The sequence below is a fragment of the Pagrus major genome, chromosome 4 (assembly GCF_040436345.1).
Source record: "Pagrus major chromosome 4, Pma_NU_1.0".
Classification (NCBI taxonomy): Eukaryota; Metazoa; Chordata; class Actinopteri; order Spariformes; family Sparidae; genus Pagrus; species Pagrus major.
In genome coordinates, this window is record NC_133218.1 from 31,765,593 (window position 1) to 31,788,103 (window position 22,511).

Sequence of the window (22,511 nt, forward strand, 5' to 3'; positions counted from 1 at the left end):
ACACAAAACATGAGGAGGGAGGGGGAGGGATGGAGGGGAGGGAAGGGGAGGGAGGGGGTCTGTTAGCCAGCTGTAGGCTGAATAAGCGCAGGGTGAAAGAGATGGAGAGGGAGGCTATATTCAGGGACAATCTCCTTTTCTTTATGTACTGCAATCGGGAAGGCTGGAACAAAGAGAGCAAGAAACAGACCAAAGGGAGAAATATATGACGAAAGTCAAGATTCAAGGTCACAGCGTCCATCACCTTTACGATGGTCGGCTTGAACGTGCTGGATATACAGTAGTGGGTTGTGGTTAAGGTATATTCCCAGTTAACACTGAGGAAGGTTCTTGTTCCTGGTGCTATTGGGGGATTTGGGCTAAAGGTGACGCTCCATGAGGGAGGCAAGGAGCAAAAGAGAAAGGAAGCATGGATGGATGGAGGGAGGTAAAAGAGTGATTAAGGGAGCAGTGGAAAACAGCCTCTGGGAAGTGGTAAGCTTCACATACCCCCCCCTCAAACACACATACAAACGTATAGACACAGAGCCCCAATCGTGTGCGCACAATGGGTGTCAGATGGCTGCTTTCTAGGAAAGGCAAACCCAGGAACGCATACCCACACCCCTAAAGCACATATAACTAAAAGCACACATGAATACCAACAGACACAGTGACACATAAACACACCATCACCAAACACATGAACCCAGTGAGAACATACAAACATATACAGACACACACACACAGCAACACATGCACACACGTGCAGTGCGGGACAAAGGACTAGTGATGGAGGCTTTGGTTAAGGGGCCCAGCCTGCATACGCATAGATGAGAGCTGTCATTCTTTAGGGCGTCGTGCCTGAATACAACATTCCTATGAAGCCCACACACACACACACACACACACACACACACACACACACACACACACACACACACACACACACACACACACACACACACACACACACACAAAGCCTAAATAGAAGCTGAGAGGTAATCAGGATGCAGGACAACACAAAAAAAGCATAGACATGAAAAGACCCTTCGTTCAACAAAAGCACCCTTATAGAACTGAGAAGTACTACAAAAAAGAAAAAAAAACTGTAATATCCACAAAAAACAAACAGAGGAGGTGTTGTTCAGCCTGCTGCAGGATGCTGAAGTCCCCTCCCTCTGTGGATGTTTTTGTTAATCCCGTCTTTGGTGCAAATGGTTAATATCATTTGGGAATTTATGTAACAATCGGTGTTGTTTACCAATCATTAAACCTTACAAGCGGGGCTCCATGTTCAATCCTGCCGTTTGCTCCCCCTCCTCCTCCTCCTCTCCTTCCCACTGGACCGTGACCAATTCATTCCTGCCTCTCCATCTCTTGAAGATGTAAACTCTGTCTCCCATCAATTCATATTTGCACATTTTGAATTAAAGAATGCCTGCAAGATGTCTTTCAGTTCTTTTTCCTATGTTTTCGTGAGTTTTCTCAGTCTTAACCGTGTGTACAAGGTTATTTCGTGTCTTTTCTTTTCAAATCTTCGTATAAACTCCACTGGCCCCTTGCCTTCACTTAGAAAAGTACCATAGCAACTACTAGCGGTGCTTGAGAAATGCAAACAGAAAAACATTTCAATCAGGAAAACATAATCAGGTTTAGGCCCACTGTTTAAATAAGAGGCTTTGCCGATACATCTTGCACTTCACTGACCCAAACCCAAACACATAACACACAATGGAACACTGATCTTTCTCTTTTTCATGTGACCTCTCCTCCAGCTCCCGATAATGTGTGATGTGAATTATGTAACAGGTCGGATTTAGATTCGGGCGTCTTATTATTAGACCTGTGACCGCCTGTCACCAAGTGCAGCTGGAGCCCCGCCTACAGATCGGCTGGTCCGGCCTTTAATACGCACACACACTCAGGCACACACACCTCTCAGCTGTCTCCGTGTCCTCGGGCCAACGGATCAGTACAGAGTCATGTGGGATGGAAAAAGGCCTCCAGGACAAGAGTGGAGTGGTCGGCCTCGATAGCCAACGCTGTGTTCAGAGTAAACACACCGCGGTGCACGCTGACATAGACTTTGGTGTGATTCATCATTACCTAAGGCCTGTCAGAGAGGCAAACGAACAAGTTGAACGTGTCGGTGCCTGGTCAAAATGGTTATGAAGCTTGTAACACGAAAACATGCTGTTAAAATCAATTTTTACTTTTTGTACGCAGTAGTGTAGGGGTGCAACTAACAATTATTTTAATTATGGATAGGGATGCATAATGTGGAGATTTTTTTGAGCCAATATCGATAACACATTCAAATTTTTGTATTTTAAAAAGAAGTTCACAACCTGTAATTCATGCACACCTGAGGGTGAGAAAGGCAAAGATGTAGTGAGCAAAGATGGATGGTTTAATATCCCATGGCTCTGATAAGACCTAATTCTTATTTCTTCTTCGTCTTCTTCTTTGCGTTTATTGGTCTGCCTGTTAAGTCAGTGAAAGCAAACTGACTTAGTATTATTCGCTCTATATATCGGCTAGAATTCCAGATACTGATAAATGGCCGATGGTATAAATTCATTGGTCTGATATACATCAGGCATCCCTAATTATCAGTGAATTGATCAAAGAGAGGAGGGCTCTGCAGCGGGTAATTAAAACTGCCCCAAACATCATTGGTACCTATCAACAGGAAATCAGTGAGGTGAGGTGCCTGCGTAGAGCCAAAAGGACATCTACCTCAGCCACAAACAAGAGATACACGAGTATCCACTGACATACCACCAGACTACAAAGCAGCTACTGTCCCTTGGCTGTGAGACTCCTTAACTCAGCCGCAACACTCTGACATTAAAAGTTTTTTGGTGACTATCATTTATTCCTTTGTCTCTATAGGTGAATGTTTTTAGTGTGTGCAGCTTAGGGAACGACAACTGAAATGTCATAGTACAATCTTGTGTTGCATAATCACAAATTCATCTTTCAGTCTTTAAAATGACAAAAAATGTGAAAAATGCTCAGAAGCTGGTAAAGCACATGTTTGACATTGTTGCTTAAAAAAATGCTGAAGTGATTAATCTGATTATGAAAATAGTAGGCAACAAATGTTCCTTTGATCGCTGCAGCTCTGCAGTCGTGTGTCCGTTTTAACAGAGACAGATGGGACAGAAGGAAAGAGAGGGACGCAAAGTGAGAGACATTCAGATAAGCTGACCCATTAATACGTGCACTGCGGCCACACAATTACTGCATGGTTTGTCCTCTTTCTATAGCAAAATCTGCTCTGCTCTCTCTACACACACATACTCATTCAAACACAGCTAATTTGAATGCTGTGTAAGTACCCATATGGCAAAAACCACTCCCATTCTTCTCTGCTCAGCCATAGCGGTTCTCTATACGTGCGATTTGTTTATGTTTCGTTTAAATGGAGCATAGAGCACTGCGAGAGTCTTGCTAGTCTATCCTCATTAGTGATGCGTCTGTGTTGGCAGGGCAGAGACAAAAGCCAGTGGCAGACGAGTAAAAAAAAGAGCAACTGATCAAAGTCTCAGCGGGAACACAGCACTGATGAGGTCACCTATAGCTGGGCTACCGGTGATCAAAGCCAATACGAGATAATATACTGCAAGGCAGCGAGCAGGGAGAGACGAGACATATTTCAGAAGCAGGGAGACAGAAGGTCTTCACAGATATTGGAAGAGACAGACGAGTAGTCTAAAGGGCAGATAGGAAACATGCACAGTTAGTTCAAAGGCAGGCAGGAAGTCGTATTAACGTTGTTTTCCAGTTAGCTGTCTGTCAAGTGGATTTCATGCACACGTTTTAAACCTTTGCGGAAGACAAAAAAGAAAAAAAGAAAAGTGAATTAGGTGGCAGTTGCATCAGCTGATGCATGTCGAAAGCTTTCTGAATGTCAAAACACATCCATGACAAAAAGCTAAAAATGGCAAGTTGTTGTGGAAAGAATGAAAACAGATAAATCTAACTTGGCAGATTGTGGAGGACAAATATATTACAGAGCATATTTTTGAATGTCTAAAGCCATCTCTGAACTGTTGTACTACAAAACTGAACAAATCGTGACTTGGCTGTGGGGGTTTTCTTGATTTTTTTTTTTTTTTTTTTTTAAACCATCATGCTTGAAAGTCGCTCAACGTTTTCATTGAGGAAAAAAATAATAATAAATTTTTTTTTAAAAACTGCTGCAGATTTAGACGAACAAGTCGGGCAGGAAAACATCCAGACAGACTGTGACAGAAAAACAAGGATGAATAAACCGAGTTTATTTATATTTAATCTGAGTGTAATATTCCAACTAACTTGACAAGACATGACAAAAATGAACAATTTAAAGAAGGGCTAAAGTATTACACTTTTAAATGCTTTTTCCTGTTCAAATGTTGAGACTGGCAGTCAAAGTAAATAAATGTGTGTCCACAGCTACAGTTGGGTTCCCTTGTGCAAGACATTAAATCCCTTAACTGCTCTAGCGGGGCTGAGGCAATTTTCTCAAGATGAATAAATAATAAAATGAAGAGAACAAAGGTCTGTAGAACTGGACTGAATCTTTAAAAACAACGCAGCGGGGACACCAGAGGACTTTAAGATTTCTGAGACTCAAAACGCTCTTTTTAAGATGCATTTGAATTTCATTCTAGGACCTGCAGACTCTAGATAACCAGCGTGCCGGGGGGCTGTGTGTTAAAGGCATTTCCACCCATCTTCAGTGCAGCAGTGGCAGCAGTGTACTGAGCTCGCTGAGGTGTGTCGGCTTAACACATAATGATATCTGGCTCTTTCTGAATGGAACCAAACAGTTAAGGTTCAATCTTACTGACTGCAGGTTTCTCATTCTGATCAGGTACAGCACTGGATGTTCTTGATGGGAAATAACTGATGTATTTTCTGTACTGACATCTCTGTGGAAGTAAAGGAAATATAAATGCAAAAACAACTATGTAATGACCTTGAATCAGAAATGCAGATGGGCCTAAGTACATGTGCGGTGTGTGGTGCAGAATTGCCATTTTAATACGTACTTTTAAGCAATTTCCTTTAACGATTCTGCCATTCTTGCATTATCAGGAATCTCAGCTACATCAAACAAATAACTTCTAATCTCTCCCCATGTTGCTCAACAAATGACAAGACTGTGTCCCCTCTCTTGAACTGTGCAAAGGTAGAGGAAGCAGAAACAGAAACAAATCTATATTTAACACCAGCTCTGTTGTGCTTGTACTGCAAAAGGGTCATATGCTGTTGTGTGGGACTCAGAAGCACTTAGATGTATGTTCATATTGTGTTACACCACAGCGGTAACAACCAAATAAAAAGTTACCACAAAATACAACATGTAGTGTACCATCATACTTGTCTAATTCTCCAAGTCTCAGGAAGATTACAGAGGCAGCATTTTCATTTTTCAAATGGTTGCCCGAAGAATAGTGAGACGAAAATCTCACTCTCAGTTCTGAGTGAGAAAATTCAGATTCTCATTTTATCAAGAATTGTGCTGCCCTACCACACACACACACACACACAGCTACACTTCTACAATGAATATACAGAGGCAGAATGTGAGATTACACTGACAGTTCTTCCATGCTAAATCTCCTTGCTGCAGCCCCCGGTGAGATAAATTTAGACACAACTTGGTAGCTCTCATTTTCTGTTTATCTCTCTCTGTCTGATTTCAAAGTGTAGGTCCCTACAATCAACCGTTTGATGACTTGTGTCTGCCAGCATCAAGGCCCATTTAAAAAAAGGGCTGATGTGGTGAATGCCTGGAGTCATATATTATGGAGCGATAAATATAATTGCGAGACAGTTGAGAAAAGTTCCGACAGGCACAAGTTACTTACTTAAATGCTGACACATATGTCTTACTGTGCTCTTTTGATTTCTACGAGCTATAGCTAGTAGGCTAAGTGGCTAACCCTTTAATGTACGAGCAGCAGCCTTGACTCAAACCATAGCACAGACAACTCAGAGATAATTTGAAAAAGACAAAGGCACTCCCCTAAAGTCCACCACAGGGCAGGGCTTTTGATGGCTGCCTGATGTCCACTGTGTGGCTATCCCAAGGCGATGACAGGACATAGCCAGTTTCAAAGCATTGAAATGCACTGGTAGCAAAGCAGGTGGCAGATCTGTAGTGTCAGCAACTCTGGCGACTGCATTTCACCACCCTGGGAATTGTTTGCAATGCCGTCTTTTCTGTCCCATGGCCAGTTCTGCAGTCTGGACGACTATATTTGGAGACCAGCTGGTCTGCGAAACCAACTAAAATATATCTCCTTTTCCTATATATCTGAAAGATTATATTTGCTTGCTGATATTTTTCTTAAACTGTGTGTTCCTTACCGATCTTCATTCATATGAGCACTTCACAACAACAGTGTGATACAAACATGTTGTGTGTCCTGATATGTGCGAGACGACAGAACAAACAGGCCGAAAGAGAAGTTACATCAGAGCGAGCAGTCTCACCCGCAGTATGAAATGTATGCATCCATGCAGTCCATGTACAGTACATGTTTGTGTGTATGGAGTATCATGTAACATAATCATATCAAGCAGCAAAATCCATAATGTTCTAAGTATTCACTGACATTCCTTTATCTGCTATTCAGGCCCTGTTAAGCTTGCTTAAAGGAGTATTTCGCTCAAGTATAAAACTGGGCTGTCTATGCAGTAGAAAGACAAATATTTTTGAATTTACATTTTTGAACATGACCAGAGAAAACAGAGAAAAAGGGCAGCGGTATTTGCTCAAAAGGTTTTATTGTCCGTTCTGAAACAGAAAACAGTATGGCGGCTGGCTGGTAACAAACAAAGCGCAATACAGGAACCACACGGCCACCAATTCCAGTTCACAAACTTTCTCTATTGTAGCTAAACAGCACACAAAAAAATTTAATATGTAACTAAATCTTTGTTTATAGTTTTATCACCAGTGCCTAGTTTAGACAGCTTGATTGGAGTTTGGTGAGACACCCTCTCACTTAATCTGATCTTGAACCAACTACACTCTGTCCGTAGATGCACAATAACAAAATGAGGATAAACAATCTGTAGTCCCTAGAATCTGACAGATGACACGTTTTGCTTAATTTGAGGAATTTTTGCCTGCAAAGACAAAAGGCTCTGGGTGCTGACATGAAGACAAGTTTACCATTGTTCAGTTACATGGACTCCCAACAATATTGTGAGACAAAGCTGGTTGAAAATCAGTAAAGTTCCTGTTTAAGACTGAAATTCTGTTTAGCGTGTCGTTAGTTAGCATTGTAGGTTATACTTGAATCATAGCACCTTGAACTGAAATCAAACCATGTGGTACCTACAGATTCCCACAGGTTTATAAGCTTTGTGTTTGTGCTAAAATCCGGTGCTTTGTACAAGCTGACATGGTGTTTACAACTTCTTAAGTGCAAATTCTGATACTTCTGAGGTAAGCTGATTTTTTATGTAAACACAGCTGTTGTCTAGTACTTTCTTGTTCCTCATAATGTCGCTGAAGGCCAGAAAAAAATCCAAAACAAAATAACCCAACAACAAATCAGTCACGATTTTAGACAACACACCAAAGAGAAGTCTATTTTTGTAGTCAGCTGTATAGCAATGGTGTTGTTATGACTTCAAGCATATTTTCTTGTCAAGCTGCCATGTTGAAAGTATGCAGACAGGCAAGTGATGCCCATAAATGAATTCATATTAATTAGATACAGCTGATACAATTCTGTCAGGCAGATACTCCTCAGCTAGGAATAAGATGCTTCTCTTATTACCTATATTATCTAATAAAATGTTTAGCAGAAATGTTGACAGGATTGGTGAATTCTAATTAAACATCCACTAATAGAAAGCACTTGCGGGGGTGATAATGTTTCAATATTGCTACATTTCCTGTGAAAGCAGAAACTGCAACAGGATTGAAGACGTAACTAAGCAGCCCTCTGGCTGTGCAATTCCTTTTTAAGTCCTATTATAACAGGAAAGACCTGACTGACCTGGGACTGCTGAACAACAGTGATCAACGATCACAACTGTTGACCAGCGAAGAAAGGGAGGGGAAAAAAGGGACAAGTGTTACCACGGCAACAGAGACCTTTAGTTAAACATTCCCGTCACGGTGATTGAAGAGTGTCTGTATGGAGGAATGAGCTGCACCAATATGCGTCTTTGTATGTGACAGTGAACTGCAGCTCGACGAGAAGACAATTAATGCTCTCCGTTTTGCTCTGTGAGTGTGTGTGTCAGCGTATGAGTGTTTTGCTTTAGAGCATGTCTGTTGTGCTCACGTCCTTGTATTGCATGCTGAGAGCGTCTGTTAAGCTCTTTATGTGATCATACTCGCTTCGTGTGTGTAGGTGTGTGTATGTTATTCCAAGTGTGTCTGAGTGTTTATGCCTCTCTTGTATCTTTTGTTCTGCTTCTCTGTGGCAGAGCGGCAGAGGATTGTTGCTACATTTTAATTGTAGTAACGGGGTCAGCTGTGTTTCCATAGTGTTTTATAACATGAAACACACACATCACTGCCAGCTCACCTTTCCTGTTTTTGTCTGCCTTGTGTTACAGCACTGAAAAACACTGGAAGTGGTGGTGAAGTCTGCCAAGAAAGGGGCATCTTTTTGCTTGTAAGGATCAATGGTGCGCAAAAGCTGATCCAGACTCAGTTTGATGTGTTGAAACTGAGCTTATAACAGGCTCTGACACTGATTTGACAATTAAGTTGGCTATCGGCAAATCTCATAAACTTTAGCCCATGTCTTTCAGCAACTACTTAGTACCAGAAAGTTGTTACTCAGGGTTTCCAATAATATGTTTCAGTTTGAGAGTCTGCCTTTCTCCAAACTTTTCCAGTTTCCTCCCACAAGATTAACTGAAATGTTTCCTCAAAACTGAGGACTTTGGATCCATGACATGTGTGAGTGTGTGTGTGTGTGTGCCCCTCTATCCAACACAAAGGGGCAGACTCACGGCACACTTAGCAACAGGCCCTGATTGGCTGAGAGGCGTCAGTACAGTTCCAGCTGAGGAGAACCCTTCTTCTGTTTTGTGAACTCAGCTGCTGTTATTCTCCCACTGCCTACAAACAATACACAGACACACTTGACCCAGACTGACACACCACCTTGCCCTCTCGCTCGCACCCCTTATTGTGAGCCATAAACAGAGCTGTTGTTTAGGAGCCGAGCGGCTCGCATACTGGTCGAGTCACGTGGTAAACAAGCTCGAGGCTCTGGAAAAAACTTTTCATCATGAGGTGTGAGCGCCTAACAGACAAAACTAATCTCAGCTGATGCGGAAAAAGTAACTCTGACCTAAGACCTGATTCAGAGAGCAGCAAATGTCTACTCAGTAGTTCTTCTTCCACCTGGTTGTTGACATGTCCTTGTCTCCCTTTTCCTTACAGGATTCGGAAATTCCTGTATATTTTCTGCATAAGGCTAGAGGGCAAAACATTATATTCTCGTATATAGCTGTGTATGCAGCTTTAGTGGGTATTTTAGATTACACCCACACTTACTGCAGTAAACTTTTGTTGAGTTCACACACAAATCTCTCTTAAATAACTTCTTCTGTTCAGCTTCCTTACAGTATTAGGTCAGTACTACATGATGAAAGAACCAGCAACAACGCTTTCTCACAATTAGGTAACCAAGGTTGAAGGAGTGCCAAAGTGTCTGCATGATTTCAAAGCAACCACACACTATGTCAGCTGATTTAAGCGAGTAGCACGCCTTTAGCCAGACAGGACTGGCAAAATCAGCTGGTAACGCCTTTGCATCAGATGAAAACCGGCATAGTCTCTGCCAGCTACTGACCGCAAAGATGTAAATTCAAATCCCAACCCTGCTGGGATGTTTTAGGTGAGGAATGAGGTACAACACGCTCTCCTCATCGCCAACAACCATAGCAACTGAAGTCCTTGAGTAAGGTACTTAAACCCCGCCATTATTCAGATGAGTTGCTCGGTGGCTAAAAAGAAAATTACTGGCTGCACTGGGCAGCTTCCAAGTATAAATTAAATTAGGCTGAGTAAATGAGTGGAGCTGAAAAAAATAGATGTGCTGTAAACCTTTCTGAGATTAAAAAAAGAGACCCATGAATACTAATATGAGGAATCACAAACACCAAAATAATAAATCAGGGACACGTGTAGCGAAAGGCGACTACTGTGTATGGCGACATTACTCAGCATGCCTCCTTCTCATCTTTCCTGAAATGCCAGAAAGATTATCTTCAGAAGCAGTGACCTAAGGTTTGTTGTGCCCTCTGCGGTGCCCTTTCTGACCTTACTTCCACATACTGTAGCCGGGCCCCCTAAGCCTGTTATTCAGGCAAGAGTGGTCCTTTGCAAAGTCATTGTCTGACAAATACCTGTTATGTAATGTGGAGTGGAGTGAGTAAACCAGTACTGGACAAGGTAGGTAAAGTGGGAATTACTAAGCCCCAGTAGAGCCAACAATCGTGCAGTCCTCCTGTCTGATCTGGCCTTTATAGTTTACACTATAGCCACAAACTCATTGTAGATTCAACTTTCACATTTTTCATTTTATAGACATGTGACAGAGTAGTGAAGTGCACATCCCAATATTATGTCAGGTGCATTGGCAAGAAGGTGAAAACAACTTGAAGATTTGTATATGAGAATGAAAATGTTAAAAATGATAAATCAGCAAATGTTGTGTAGCTGTCTTTTTTGCACGTCTATTCATTCTGTTTAAAACCAATAATTACTTTCTATAACACTGGTTTAGACTAAACAACATTTTCACTGTGGTCAAAAAACTGTTTGCACTTCTCATTCCCGCACATAAGAGAAAGTGCGCACCTGTATTAATAGGGCAATGTAGCAACAGTCTAACAGCACAGCAGTGGTATAGTAAATTACTTATGTCTTTACAAAATAAAGATCATATCATGTAATTCGATTTGCTTGGCGTTTGGCAATCTACATCATCACTTTCATACCAACAACGACAGCAGAAATGTTGAAGAAAATGCCAGTCTGAAAGAAGTTTGAGATTACTGATGATGAATCACTTAATACAAATCTAGGTATTGTTAGAAGATTTAAAAAATGTTGTAAGGGGGATATAGTCATATAATATGATGAAAGACTTTCAAAGCTTCTTTTGAAAACCTCAACAGAACCTTCCAATGCTAGCTACAGCTGTACTTACATGTATTCGCAGGGTACTATATTTAACAGTGTGCATAGATGGGGTCTCCTCGACAAATTCTGATCCCCTCTAAAGGTAACATCTCACACTGAATCTTGACCATAGCAGTTTAAATTTCAGCAAGCTGACTGCTGGTGGCTACAGGACACTAGGGCAGTAGGGCAAACCAGCACCTCTCCGTAACCAGAGCCACCCTGTCCTACATGATTGCACGGGCCTCTGACCCCTCCTCTGCTGCCGATGCCAATTTCTAGAAAGGGGAGTATGAATTGAGCAATCCGAGCAGTGCAGCTCATATGAAAAGTGTGTCAGTTGTGGCACAGGCAGATTGAGGCAGTTGTCGGCTGGAATAAACCGCTTGGGACAAAGAAGCGCAAGATCAAAGTCTTAACATGGCTAGGAAAAAAATCTTCACCTTGTTCTTGGTAACTCTGAACTGAATGATTTATCTGTCTCAAAAGGTCAAGCTCTCAGCTCTTGCTCAACTTGTGTCCTTTTGGGTGCTTCTAACCTTTTCATCTTTACACTGTTCTCCATGTATTTATCATTAAACACCTTCTTTTGTCAGGACTTGTGAAACTCAAAGTTACAGCTCCTTGACCCCTTAAATTCAATAACAGCATTCATTAACAGCACATCAAAAGCAAAAACCTAACCAGTAAAAACTTAGCTGAGTCAAGGGGAAAAAAAGAACATTAACCCAGTTAGACAGGATAGACTGACCGTCAGCCGGTGTGTTGTGAGGATGAAGCAATGTTGGGTTTGATAGGGGAACTGGCCTAAGCGAGATAAGATGAGACAATGGAGAAAAGGAAAGGGGATAGTCATGATGAGTCTCAAATTAACTTAACCTCATGCTGTTGTTAATAAACAATGTGCTTAACGCCTCCACAATGAGCCCCCGAGGTATTTTCCGTTAGCAGAGACTGGGAACGTGTGCGTTTGTGTATGTGCAACCATGATTCTAATACGTTCACGAGACATTTATGGATATTGACTGGTTAATATTAGTTGTCTCTTGACTGATCAGTGTAAGTGATAACCCTCAGTATGAATGTGTTTTTCAAGGTATACTGTGGTATGAATATTGAAAATTATCATAGTGTCTACATTTGGTCATCTACAATATTGAATTGTACCATACCAGTGTTATTAAAAAACTATTTTTTAAGTTTATATAAAATTAAATGTCTGTCTGGACATGATAAACTGTGAAACCGTGATTTTTTCTGAGACAGTCATTGTACTGTGAAAATGTCATACAGTTGCGATCCGAGCCTAAACTTTAGCATCAATAAATGTTGTGTTTCATTCACTACAGAAACACCGTCTCTGAACATAATCCAGGCAGCAATGGCAGAATGCAATTATGAAACCAATTTAGTATTCTAATGTACACATGTAATTTCTAGGGGACTGGGTTGAATCCATAGTGATGGAAGTGCATCCAAGCAGCTGAGAATCCAAGGCGCCTCTAGCAGAGCAGTATGGCAGACAAGAGAACAGCAATCCGTGCACAGACGCTGAAATGAATTGTCTGCTGGCACTGTCGAAAAGCTGTGTCACCAGCTTATGTAGTTATTGATGCTTACATACGGTGATAACACAGCAACCCATGCAGATAGGTTGGTGATGTCTGCACACATTGATCTGATCAGGTCACTTACAGATAACAGTGCGGATAGTCTGTGTAAAAGATCTGATTTGAGAAAGGATCTGATTTGCCTGCAGTCTGAACAAAGCCTTATTCAAAACATTATTCAACCCAGCTTCCTTTTGTTCTTGTTCTCTCTTCATATGACTATCAGACATTTTAATTATTAATAATCTGTTATGGTATTTTTAGCACCATACCATAACAGCACATTAACAGCATGGGAAGACAGAAACAGAAGAGATATGCGTGTTGTGTGTCGGTCTGATGTATGAACCTGATTAAAGTGCTGGCTTACATAACACTGTGTGGTGTCTGGTAACAGACCTTTAAAGCTGAAGAGGACTCGACCCTCTTCAGAGTCAATCTAGACTGTCTGTCAAAATAACGTAACATTAACCAGTTGTAGCAAATCACTGACATTTCTTTATTTCCTCTTTAATCTAAGAGGAATTCTGCTGCTACTTGTTGTATAAGTTAAACATTTTTACCTTTGTCAAGGGAGTGCCATAGTATTTTTTTTAAATACTGCTCTTCAGCAGAAGTTAAACACCACATTTTAAGGTATACCTGCAAAATGTCTTTATTGAGCAATCAATATAAGCATTCCGATAAATCTGTCAGGCTGTACCATCAACTATTTTTCTCGTGTTTTAGATAGTAAGTAAACCTAGCTCTATTTCTGTCAATATGCTTTTCGTCTCGATATTATCAGCAGATAGTGGTGATGGGGGTGTTAAGTGCTGAGGTGTTACAGTAGTTGAAGTCTATGTGATGACTCAGAGGACAGGAGAGAAAAAGAGAGGACGGGTAAAGAAGCTAGAATAGGTCAAAGATGACCAGTGGAGCGAGGAGTGAGAAAGTTGATTCACCACAAGAGGTAGAGAGAATTGCCTGTATGAGGTCTTCCCTCCTTACAAATCTTGCAGAATAATGATAATCGCACATCCCTTAACAGACTCCTACATAAATGCTGCTGAGAGTATAAAGAAGCTGTCATTTCAGTTTCTCAGTTCCAAAAATAACAAACATGGAGGAAGCATGACAAAGAAATACTTGAAACATTTGTGCCAGGCGTGAGCGGTTGGGTTTTTTTTGTGTGCGGTTTCTGAGCAAGGTGTGCTGGTCCCACAGAATTTAGATCTACTTATGACACATCAGGGATTAAGGCTAGAGTGTAAGGAAGGGTTTACTATAGAGGACACCAGGATTTCATTGATCATAGAGATGAAGTACTGTATGGAGGTGTGGAACTTGATCGCAATGCTGACATGGAAGATTTGAGAGTTTGCAGCTTGCACAGAAATACACCATGCTTACGTTGATTGTTGGTTGTTACGTTGCAATATCTCTCTCTCTGGCAGAGGCAGCCAGCCAGGCAGTGATAAGAAAACATACTCAGTATCTTGAAAGCAGATATCTGGCGTCAAGCACAAAGTGGAACGTAAAAGTACTAACCCTTTCGATTAAAGTTTCAGCATCAATCTAAAAGCTTACATACAGAGTTCCCTCAACTCATTCCCCTATATCAATTTGGGTAAATGTTTCAGACTATGTCAAGAACCACAGATGCCCTGAAGAAGTGACACAAATATACAACAAAATGAATATGCCAAAGACAGACAGAAACAAAGACACAGAAACAGAGAAAGACAAAAAGGAACGTAGATATTGTTTCTACCACAACACCACCCCTACCATGATAAAACCACCAGGTCCAGATGGCTCTTCCTGTTCCTGCAGAGCAGTCTGCTGGTTGGCTATGAGGAGCCACGGGGGCGGGAGGATGTGACGAACACGCAAGCAAATGACATCACTTGCTCAGTGGCACCCTGGCAGCAGAAATGTGACCCATGCTGCTACTTTCAGCTTCAGCCAGTCAAACTCTAAGCCTGGATGGTGATAGCTTGTTAACACTGAGCCTTAATGAGTAGCTGTGCTAAATATATACACCTGCTTTTATGTCTGTGTATGTGTATGGATACAGCTCACTATGACTTGAATGACTTTAAGCATTAAGCATATATATATATATATATATATATATATATATATATATATATATATATATATATATACATATGTATATGTATATATATATATATCCGTATAGGGTACCAGCGCACTTGTTTACGTGTCCTCATAAAGGGTCGGTGTGCTAAATAAAATGTACCAGCATTACGTAAGTGCATTGCTGCACGGGTCAACTGGGTACTCAATCCTATGCAGTGGCTAGGCGAGGCTTGGCTACTTACAGTCAAAGCTGTTACAACAGCATTGATTTAGGCTGATTACTCCGGGAGCCAGGATAGTAACTCACAGCTGAATGCCTACCCTGTGTTGGTATTCATTGCGAAAGGCAAACTCTGAATCTCACTGTACAATAGGGAGTCCAATATCCATGTTCAGTGCAGCTGGGTCAGCAAAAGGCAGTGGCGTTGTAATGAAAAGGCAATATGGTCATACACTTACATTTGTTGAGCTAAACTAATTGATGAAATGAATTCGAAGTGTAAGATTGTGTGTGTGGGTGTGTGTGTAAACAGGAAAAGCAACTGGTTTTAAATAAATCTCAATGAAAAACAAGGTTATGGTTTTCAATCAGATGGATGACAGTCATCGACCACTGAGCCATGTACCATCGTAACATCGTGATTTAGAAGGCCCCCAACCAGAGAGAGGCAGGAGTTGTTGATATTTGAAAGATGTGGGAGAGAAAATGAAAGGAACTTGGTTGCTGCTCAATGCACTATGGTTACGTCTCCACATCGGGTTTATTATTTTCTTATTAAACCTGCCCAGTTTGGCAAACCCAAGATGCTGGGTTACATTGCTGGCAGCTGTGTTTGTTTTTTGTGGAGCGCTGTCATTTGCAGTTTCTTGGCTTATCTTTATCAGTATAGTGAGCCGGCTTACTTTGTTTCAAGCTTCTGAGGCTGAACACAGCTAAGTTATGGACATAAGGGGATGTATGTCAGTCGCTCGCCTAGGCAGGGATGTGAGAGCAGATGAGATTCCCTTAGCTGTTGATCGAAGACAGTTTTCTCGGCTGGGTGAGACAGTTGGAGGTTGCAGTCAGAGTGACACAGTGGGGTGCTAATGAGCAACTGCTGCCTTACATCACCAAACCCTAGTTTTCAATGCATCTGCTTTGCTTCCCATTATTATACTTTGAAAGGACAGGATGTGTTTTGGAATTAAAAAAGAAAAGAAAAGACAGTGCCAACCAGCAAAGGTTTTGATGCAGCTACGAAACTATTGGGACAGAGTGCTGGTGAATAAATTAGTCCTTTTAAAAAAAAAAAGAAAAAAATATACAGACGGACTCCAGCTGTGTGAGGTGAGTAAAACAGACGAGAGCACCTGTTGTGGCTGCCTCCTGCTGAGGAGGAGGCAAAGACAACACAGGACTAGACAGGTGTCGTACAGGACAACAGCGTGTGTCGCTCTGTATTATCTGGCCCTCTCGTCAGTGAGAGTGTATACTCTCTGGCTAGGACGTCTCAGGGCAGCTGTAATCTGGCTGAGCGCATGGCAGAAGGCAGCCAGTGGAGTAAATTGGGTGAGGCGGGGTGAGGGGAGGTGGACTTGCATTCAAGTCCGCCTTAAAGAACAGACAAACAGGAAGCACCACCAAACAAACACACCAAATAACATTAGAGAGATCAGGAGCACAGTGGCGTGCCAGCTGACTGAGTCTCTCCAACATGACTAGCTCTGAGGTCATCTCCGTGTATGTTGTTCAATGTGCGTCTGAAAGGGCGAGAAGAATGAGAGCTGTGGTTGAGGGCATAAAGGAGGAGGCACTCATCACCATTCTTAGCCCTTTGCTCATAAATTTCATTACATGACTTCAAAGCAGCATCTAATGCAAAACCTTTTTATATTTGTAATGCCCCTTGAGTGCTTTGGTTGTGAAAAGGACCACACTTGAGCACAAACAGCCTATTTTTAATGGTCTAAACAATTCCAGTGTGGTTTTTGAATCAAACTGTTCCCTTCTACATGTGGATACAATACACTAAAAGTTAAAAGTATGTCTTTAAGGATACAAATAAAAAACAGCTCAACCACACTTCAGCCGAAACAGTCTGAAACCTGATATACTGGCCATGTTAACCACCCAGCTGGCGTAAACAGGTCCCAAGGTTTCCATAGCTGCTGTCTATAGGACCTGTAAAAGCTGTCAGTTGAGCCACATGCTTCAACCGTGCAGTGCTCATTAGGGCCAAAAGCAATCTGTTGCTACACTCACTCTGTCCTCACACCCGCCATCCTGACTCACAGCTCAACTCACAAAAAACAAGGGAGTCAGATGACTCCTGTTAGGCCCCTGAGCAGAACATAAGTGCTCCTCTTCTCCCCTTATAACAAAAGAATGGTTCACAAAGCGCCACAAAGAGATGTTGCATGGACATGGAGAAAAGTCTGCTCTTCTTAGGTGTGAAGTCTTTGTTTTTAATCAGGTACTGAGGTTTAAGACCTAGACTGATGCTGCCCTTTTTGGATGCCAATTCTGATACCCAACAGATACAAGTGCTCCTTTTTGTTTTTCAGTTTTAAATAGCTTGCAGTATTAAACTAACCTAACTATACTTGACTCTCAAGTGGATGAGAGGGCTTCCATGAACAAACAACACTATTACACCTATGATTTCTCTTTATTATGTTGTTCAAAAAGCTTTAGAAAATTCTGTTGTTAAAATTACAGCTATATCAATTGACTGCACTCTTTTGATCATTTATTCATTGTTTTAGTCATAAACATTTGTCATTTCCAGCTTCTTGCATGTAAGGATTTGCTGCTTTTTTGTCATTTACAACAGGATAAAATGTCTTTAGGTTTTGGACTGTTGGTTGGACAAGAGCCATTTGAAGATGTGACTTTGGGCTCTGGGAAATTGCGATGAGCATTTTTCACATCTTTTTAGATTAATGATTAATCAATTAATAGTGAACATAGGCAGATTAATCAAAATAAATGTTATCATTACTTGCAGCTCTAGTTATAGCAGTGACCACGAAACACCACTTAATTTGGATTGGTCACATCAGCTTGTTCTTCAGGTCATCCTCAGCACTGATACTGATTTAATATGTTGGATTTGGGCATTTGGAGCGAGGGCCAAGGGGTGGCAGGGGACACACCACCCCATCACCCACCCAAAAGCCTGGGCTTGACTTTTCACACCCACCTGATCATAAGGTCACGGACTGTGAGACTTGTTGCAGGCACATGTCTGGACTTGTTCAGCTCTCTCCTTCAAACTTAATACAGCTGGGCTCTCCGAAGAATCTTCCATCCAGCATCAGAGCGGTGAAATGGCCTGCTCTGTGCTTGACTCGACCTTTGTGTGATCGGGGCTACTAAGTAAACAGCTTCTCTCACCACTGCAGTCCCTTTCTCTGGGAGCAGGGAGAGGAGAGAGGCAAAAGAGGGAAGGCGTCTGGGCTATAAGCAATCTGGTATCTCCACCACAGGAGAGGTACAGTATGTTCCAAATAACAATAGCCCCACAGTGTCTGCCAGTCAAACAGGGAACTACTGCTGTGGAGCAGCATCCACTGGCACAAGCTCTCATAATTAGAGCATGACAGTGAGAGAGCCAACCTGACATGGTGACAATCCATGAAAGGGTGAGGAGCAGACTCGCTGTAGTAATGTGCCTCAGGCTAACAGTTCTCATCGCTTTGGCTGATAAGAGACAGGTACACATACACTATTTATTTGAATATTAGGTTGTAAATCATCTCAATATCTCCACCTAATATTACGACATAGAACAGCTATGTTGCTGTTTGCTCTTCACAGTTGACCCAGCATGCTGTGCTGCATTATTAGGCTATAATTACACTGTACAGTGCCAGTCAGTGTGCCCTTTACTCTGGCAAGTCACATCACACAGATGTCTGGGTCAGTGCGTCTATATAAAGGCTTAGGATCCTACAGGCAAGGCAAGGCTAGGGTTAACAGTCTAGACCCATATAGGGAACATGTTTACAGTTTATTATGGAGTCCCATTACCAGCACATTGTGCTCTAAGGAAGATCCCACTCAGGCCAGTCAGCAGCCTGGCTGTAGTTTCATAACCTACTCAAACACACAGACTAGCCGTGATTGACTGCAGCTAATCTCATCAAGAGTGAGAACAGTGGTCCTTCACTGCTTCCAAGTATGGAGCTATTGTGTTGTCAAGTCACCAGTCAACCTGGATCACAAACAACCATGTACGAAGCTTTTAGCTTATACAACACATAATGTTATAAAGAGATAAACGTGCTGAGATACCCTTTGCAAATCAATGCCATAGTAAAATTAGCATAATCACATTGAAACAAACAAGGGTGTCCCCTCTGTCCCTGTTTTACCTCTTGCTGCAGATACAGAGACATGTAAACAGGTTGCAGAGCATACGGCAGGAGCTTCATTTCCACAACAGGGTGGGTGTCAAGAACATTTTGCAGCAGCCCTGTGCAGGAGACTGTCAAAACAAGAGCTACTGGAAAAGGGAACAGCATTTGGCATGAGAGGATCTTGCAGGTTATGTAGTGACGCAAAAAATGGGGGAAAGAATCAGCTGACACTCCTGTTAACATCCCAAACTAGAGCAGCCAGTGCGTGTTATATCTTCACGTCCTCACTGACTCGGGTCAGGCTTTCTTAATTCACATAACCAGTGACCAGGCTGACCAGCTGTTACATAATTCCCTGGCCTGATTCTTCTCTCAGAGGAATGGGTACAGTCAGTCCACTAAAACTGGGACTGCACAGCTTGCCCATACACTTGACCATGAAGCCCACCCTACGTGTGTGTGTGTGTGTGTGTGTGTTATGGGTGCCCCACATACCTCGCTCGGGCTTCATGTTGTCCAGTGTCATCAGGTTGCCTTCAGGGATCTCTTGCAGGGTTTCTTCTCTTTTTTTTTCTCTTCTCCTTCTTCGACAGCCTTGACAGCAACACAACGGTGTCTGGATCTTCCCAAAAACACTCTGTGGGCTGCGACCTGCCGTATTAAGCTAAGCAATAATATCAGCTGTGAAGCCTGCGTATTGGTGCCAGCTGCCCCCCCCCCCCCCTATCCAACAACAAAGCAGCGCTTTGTTAGCATGCTACTGTACGCTTCCATCGAGTCGCACCGTATTGTCCAACCGACTAACACAAAAGACAGCTGATCGCGAATAAACAGCTAGCGGAGCTGTCAATCCGCCTGCTAGCGACTAAACCAGTAATTTATCTAGCAAGCTGACTACTCGCACAGCCAGTCTCAAATGCCACCACCTGAACCATAGTTACGTCGCGATGCATTTCTGTGTCTCCTCTCCGGTAACGCTGGCTCCTCACAACGGCACCCCGCCACGACTGGGGGCGGGGGGCTGCTAACTATCAGCACCGCTGTTAGCTGGGTAGCGAACACAACTCACTAACTTTATCGTGACTGTCTGGTTAAGCGTCTACTGGTGGTGACGACGACGACCTCCGTAAACATCCCAACCCCCCCACTGTAAGCGCAGGTAGCCACGGCTCGGCTACAAAACTACGGACCTTTTTATTTTTTCCCCTTCGACGGGAACATCGTCAACGCATCGTTCTGTTCTCACGCAACGTTGCGAGGACGTGGTCCACTTTTTATGTCCATCCGCGGCACCGTGACGCTAGAAAACGCCACCTGTGCCGCCGACTTCCTCCGCGTCCGTCATTAAAACTTTTCAACGGGCGACAACAAACAAACCCGACTTTTTTTGTTGTTGTTGTTTGTTGTTGTCGTTTTCCGCGAGCGTTCACCGAGCAGCCGTTGGCTTAAAAAAAAAAAAAAAAACTACGAGACGAAGGTCGACATTGATATTATTCAGGCGAAAAATGCAGATGAAAGGAACACGGAGTCCTCCTGGTCGTGATGCTCGCAGCCTGCCTGCCTCCCTTTCCTCGCTCTTCCCTCCCCAGCGCTGCTTGTCAAAACAGATCAGCGCCAGCTCCCCGTCACGTGTCCCAACAACAGCCCCGGTCGTCACTTCCCTGTCGGCCAGCCTCGCATGAACTCGCAGCCATGGCAACCGCCAAGTTAGTCAGTCAGTCAGTCAGCGGCGGTGGTACCAAAAGAAACTTACGAGGAAGCGAAGTCAAACCCCAGCTAGGTGGTTTTACACTTCTGCGCCATGTTTGATAAAAAAAACGTAATGAGGATGTTAAAGGGAACAAAACGAGTGAGCCGTGAACTCTCCGTAATCTGATTGGTCAGTGGGGTTCGGTGCGCGCTCACGTGCGCACGTGAGGCTTCGTCTCTTTCCGTCGTGAACATTTTGTTCTGGCTTGTTTGGATCGTCTCGAGCCAAAGATCGTGTGTGTGTGTGTGTGTGTGTGTGGAGGTAACGCTGCTGTGTCGAGGCCCGACGAGTCCTGACAAGCTAATAAGCTGCTAAAGATGTTGAGAAGTTACTGGGGGGAAAAAACCACCATATACTGATTATCAAGATATTAACTTATAAAATTAATTCACGTTTTTCATGTGTATATTTCATGCAAGTTAACTCCCTGATTTGTTACTTGTTTTGTTGCAGACAGAAGGAAATTCATTAGGCTACGTGTTGTATTTGTCCAATAACGATAAGGTAATGTTAAACAGAAAAAACACTAAAAGTTGTACACAAAATCAAAAATGTATTCGATGGCAATGCTAATATATAAAGTTAAAGATGAAACCCACATTCAAACAAAAGCTAGATATGTGGTACATCATCGCCAGTATCTAGCTTCATCGCTTAGGCTACTGTCATCTAACTTTTGCTCATCAGTGTGACGAGGATTAAAAAAAATTTTTTTTTTCAAAAGCAAAAGTTAATTATAAAAGTAAACTCAACCGTTTGAGGTTAAAGTGGTAAAAAAAAAATGTAAACGATCCTGATAAATAGGCCCCACTGGATGTGCCCCATTATCATTTTGGTACAAATGAAAAAGGACAGAGGGAGAGCTCTTTGTTTTAATCTCTTCCTCGCTTAAAACCTCTTGGAACAAAGGCAAAGGCCAAAATGAGGACACCAGAGTCTGCTGCACAAATCTGCTTGGCAGCTGCAGTTGCACTTTGTGTGTTATTGTTGTTAGCTACACACAGATAGACTACATGGACTGGCCTATATTTTGGATAGACTACCAAGAAAGGCTATAACCTAGTGTTGACACAGGAGCCAGATATTTTTTTTAAAGAATAACTATTTGTCCTGAGCCTTTTGAATTTTATTGCCACTCAGTTGCTCTTTTTTTCTGATGCCGGAGATAAGTGACACATAGAACGAAGTGACCGCAATAACAATGCAAACATTGACCGGATGATTATTTATCTGGAGTGGGAGCAAAGTTTACCAAGTTAGTCTCCTGTCACTGATTTACACCAGAATGACGTTTAGGTAAAAAAACAAAACAAAAGCTGCAAGTCTGTCAGCCAGTCGTGATCTGCACATGACAAAAACAACTCACAGAAGAAACCATGTGGTGTTCTATTAAGGTTTTGGCTCAGAGACAACTGTGTAAGGGGTCATGGTAAAGATAGTTTGACAGAGAGCCATTGTCAGCCATCAAAGACCTCAAAAATGTCGAGTTCCTCAACAGTGGAAGCTGCTGTTAGCGTTGTTGTCATTTGAGTTAACTTCCTGTCCGATTTGCAGCAAACAGGACGAGAAAATTTAACAA

The 22,511-nt window shown here is 42.4% G+C and overlaps 1 protein-coding gene across 1 annotated transcript in view; it reads right to left on the reverse strand.

The window, feature by feature from the left end:
• Positions 1 to 20,938, reverse strand: part of atosa (atos homolog A) — a 33,303-nt gene extending 12,365 nt beyond the window's left edge. The window contains exon 1 of the mRNA XM_073464086.1: positions 19,678 to 20,938. Coding sequence (XP_073320187.1) covers positions 19,678 to 19,708 — 31 coding nt within the window. The 5' untranslated portion in view covers positions 19,709 to 20,938. The remainder of the gene's footprint in view (positions 1 to 19,677) is intronic.
• Positions 20,939 to 22,511: the final 1,573 nt, after the last annotated feature.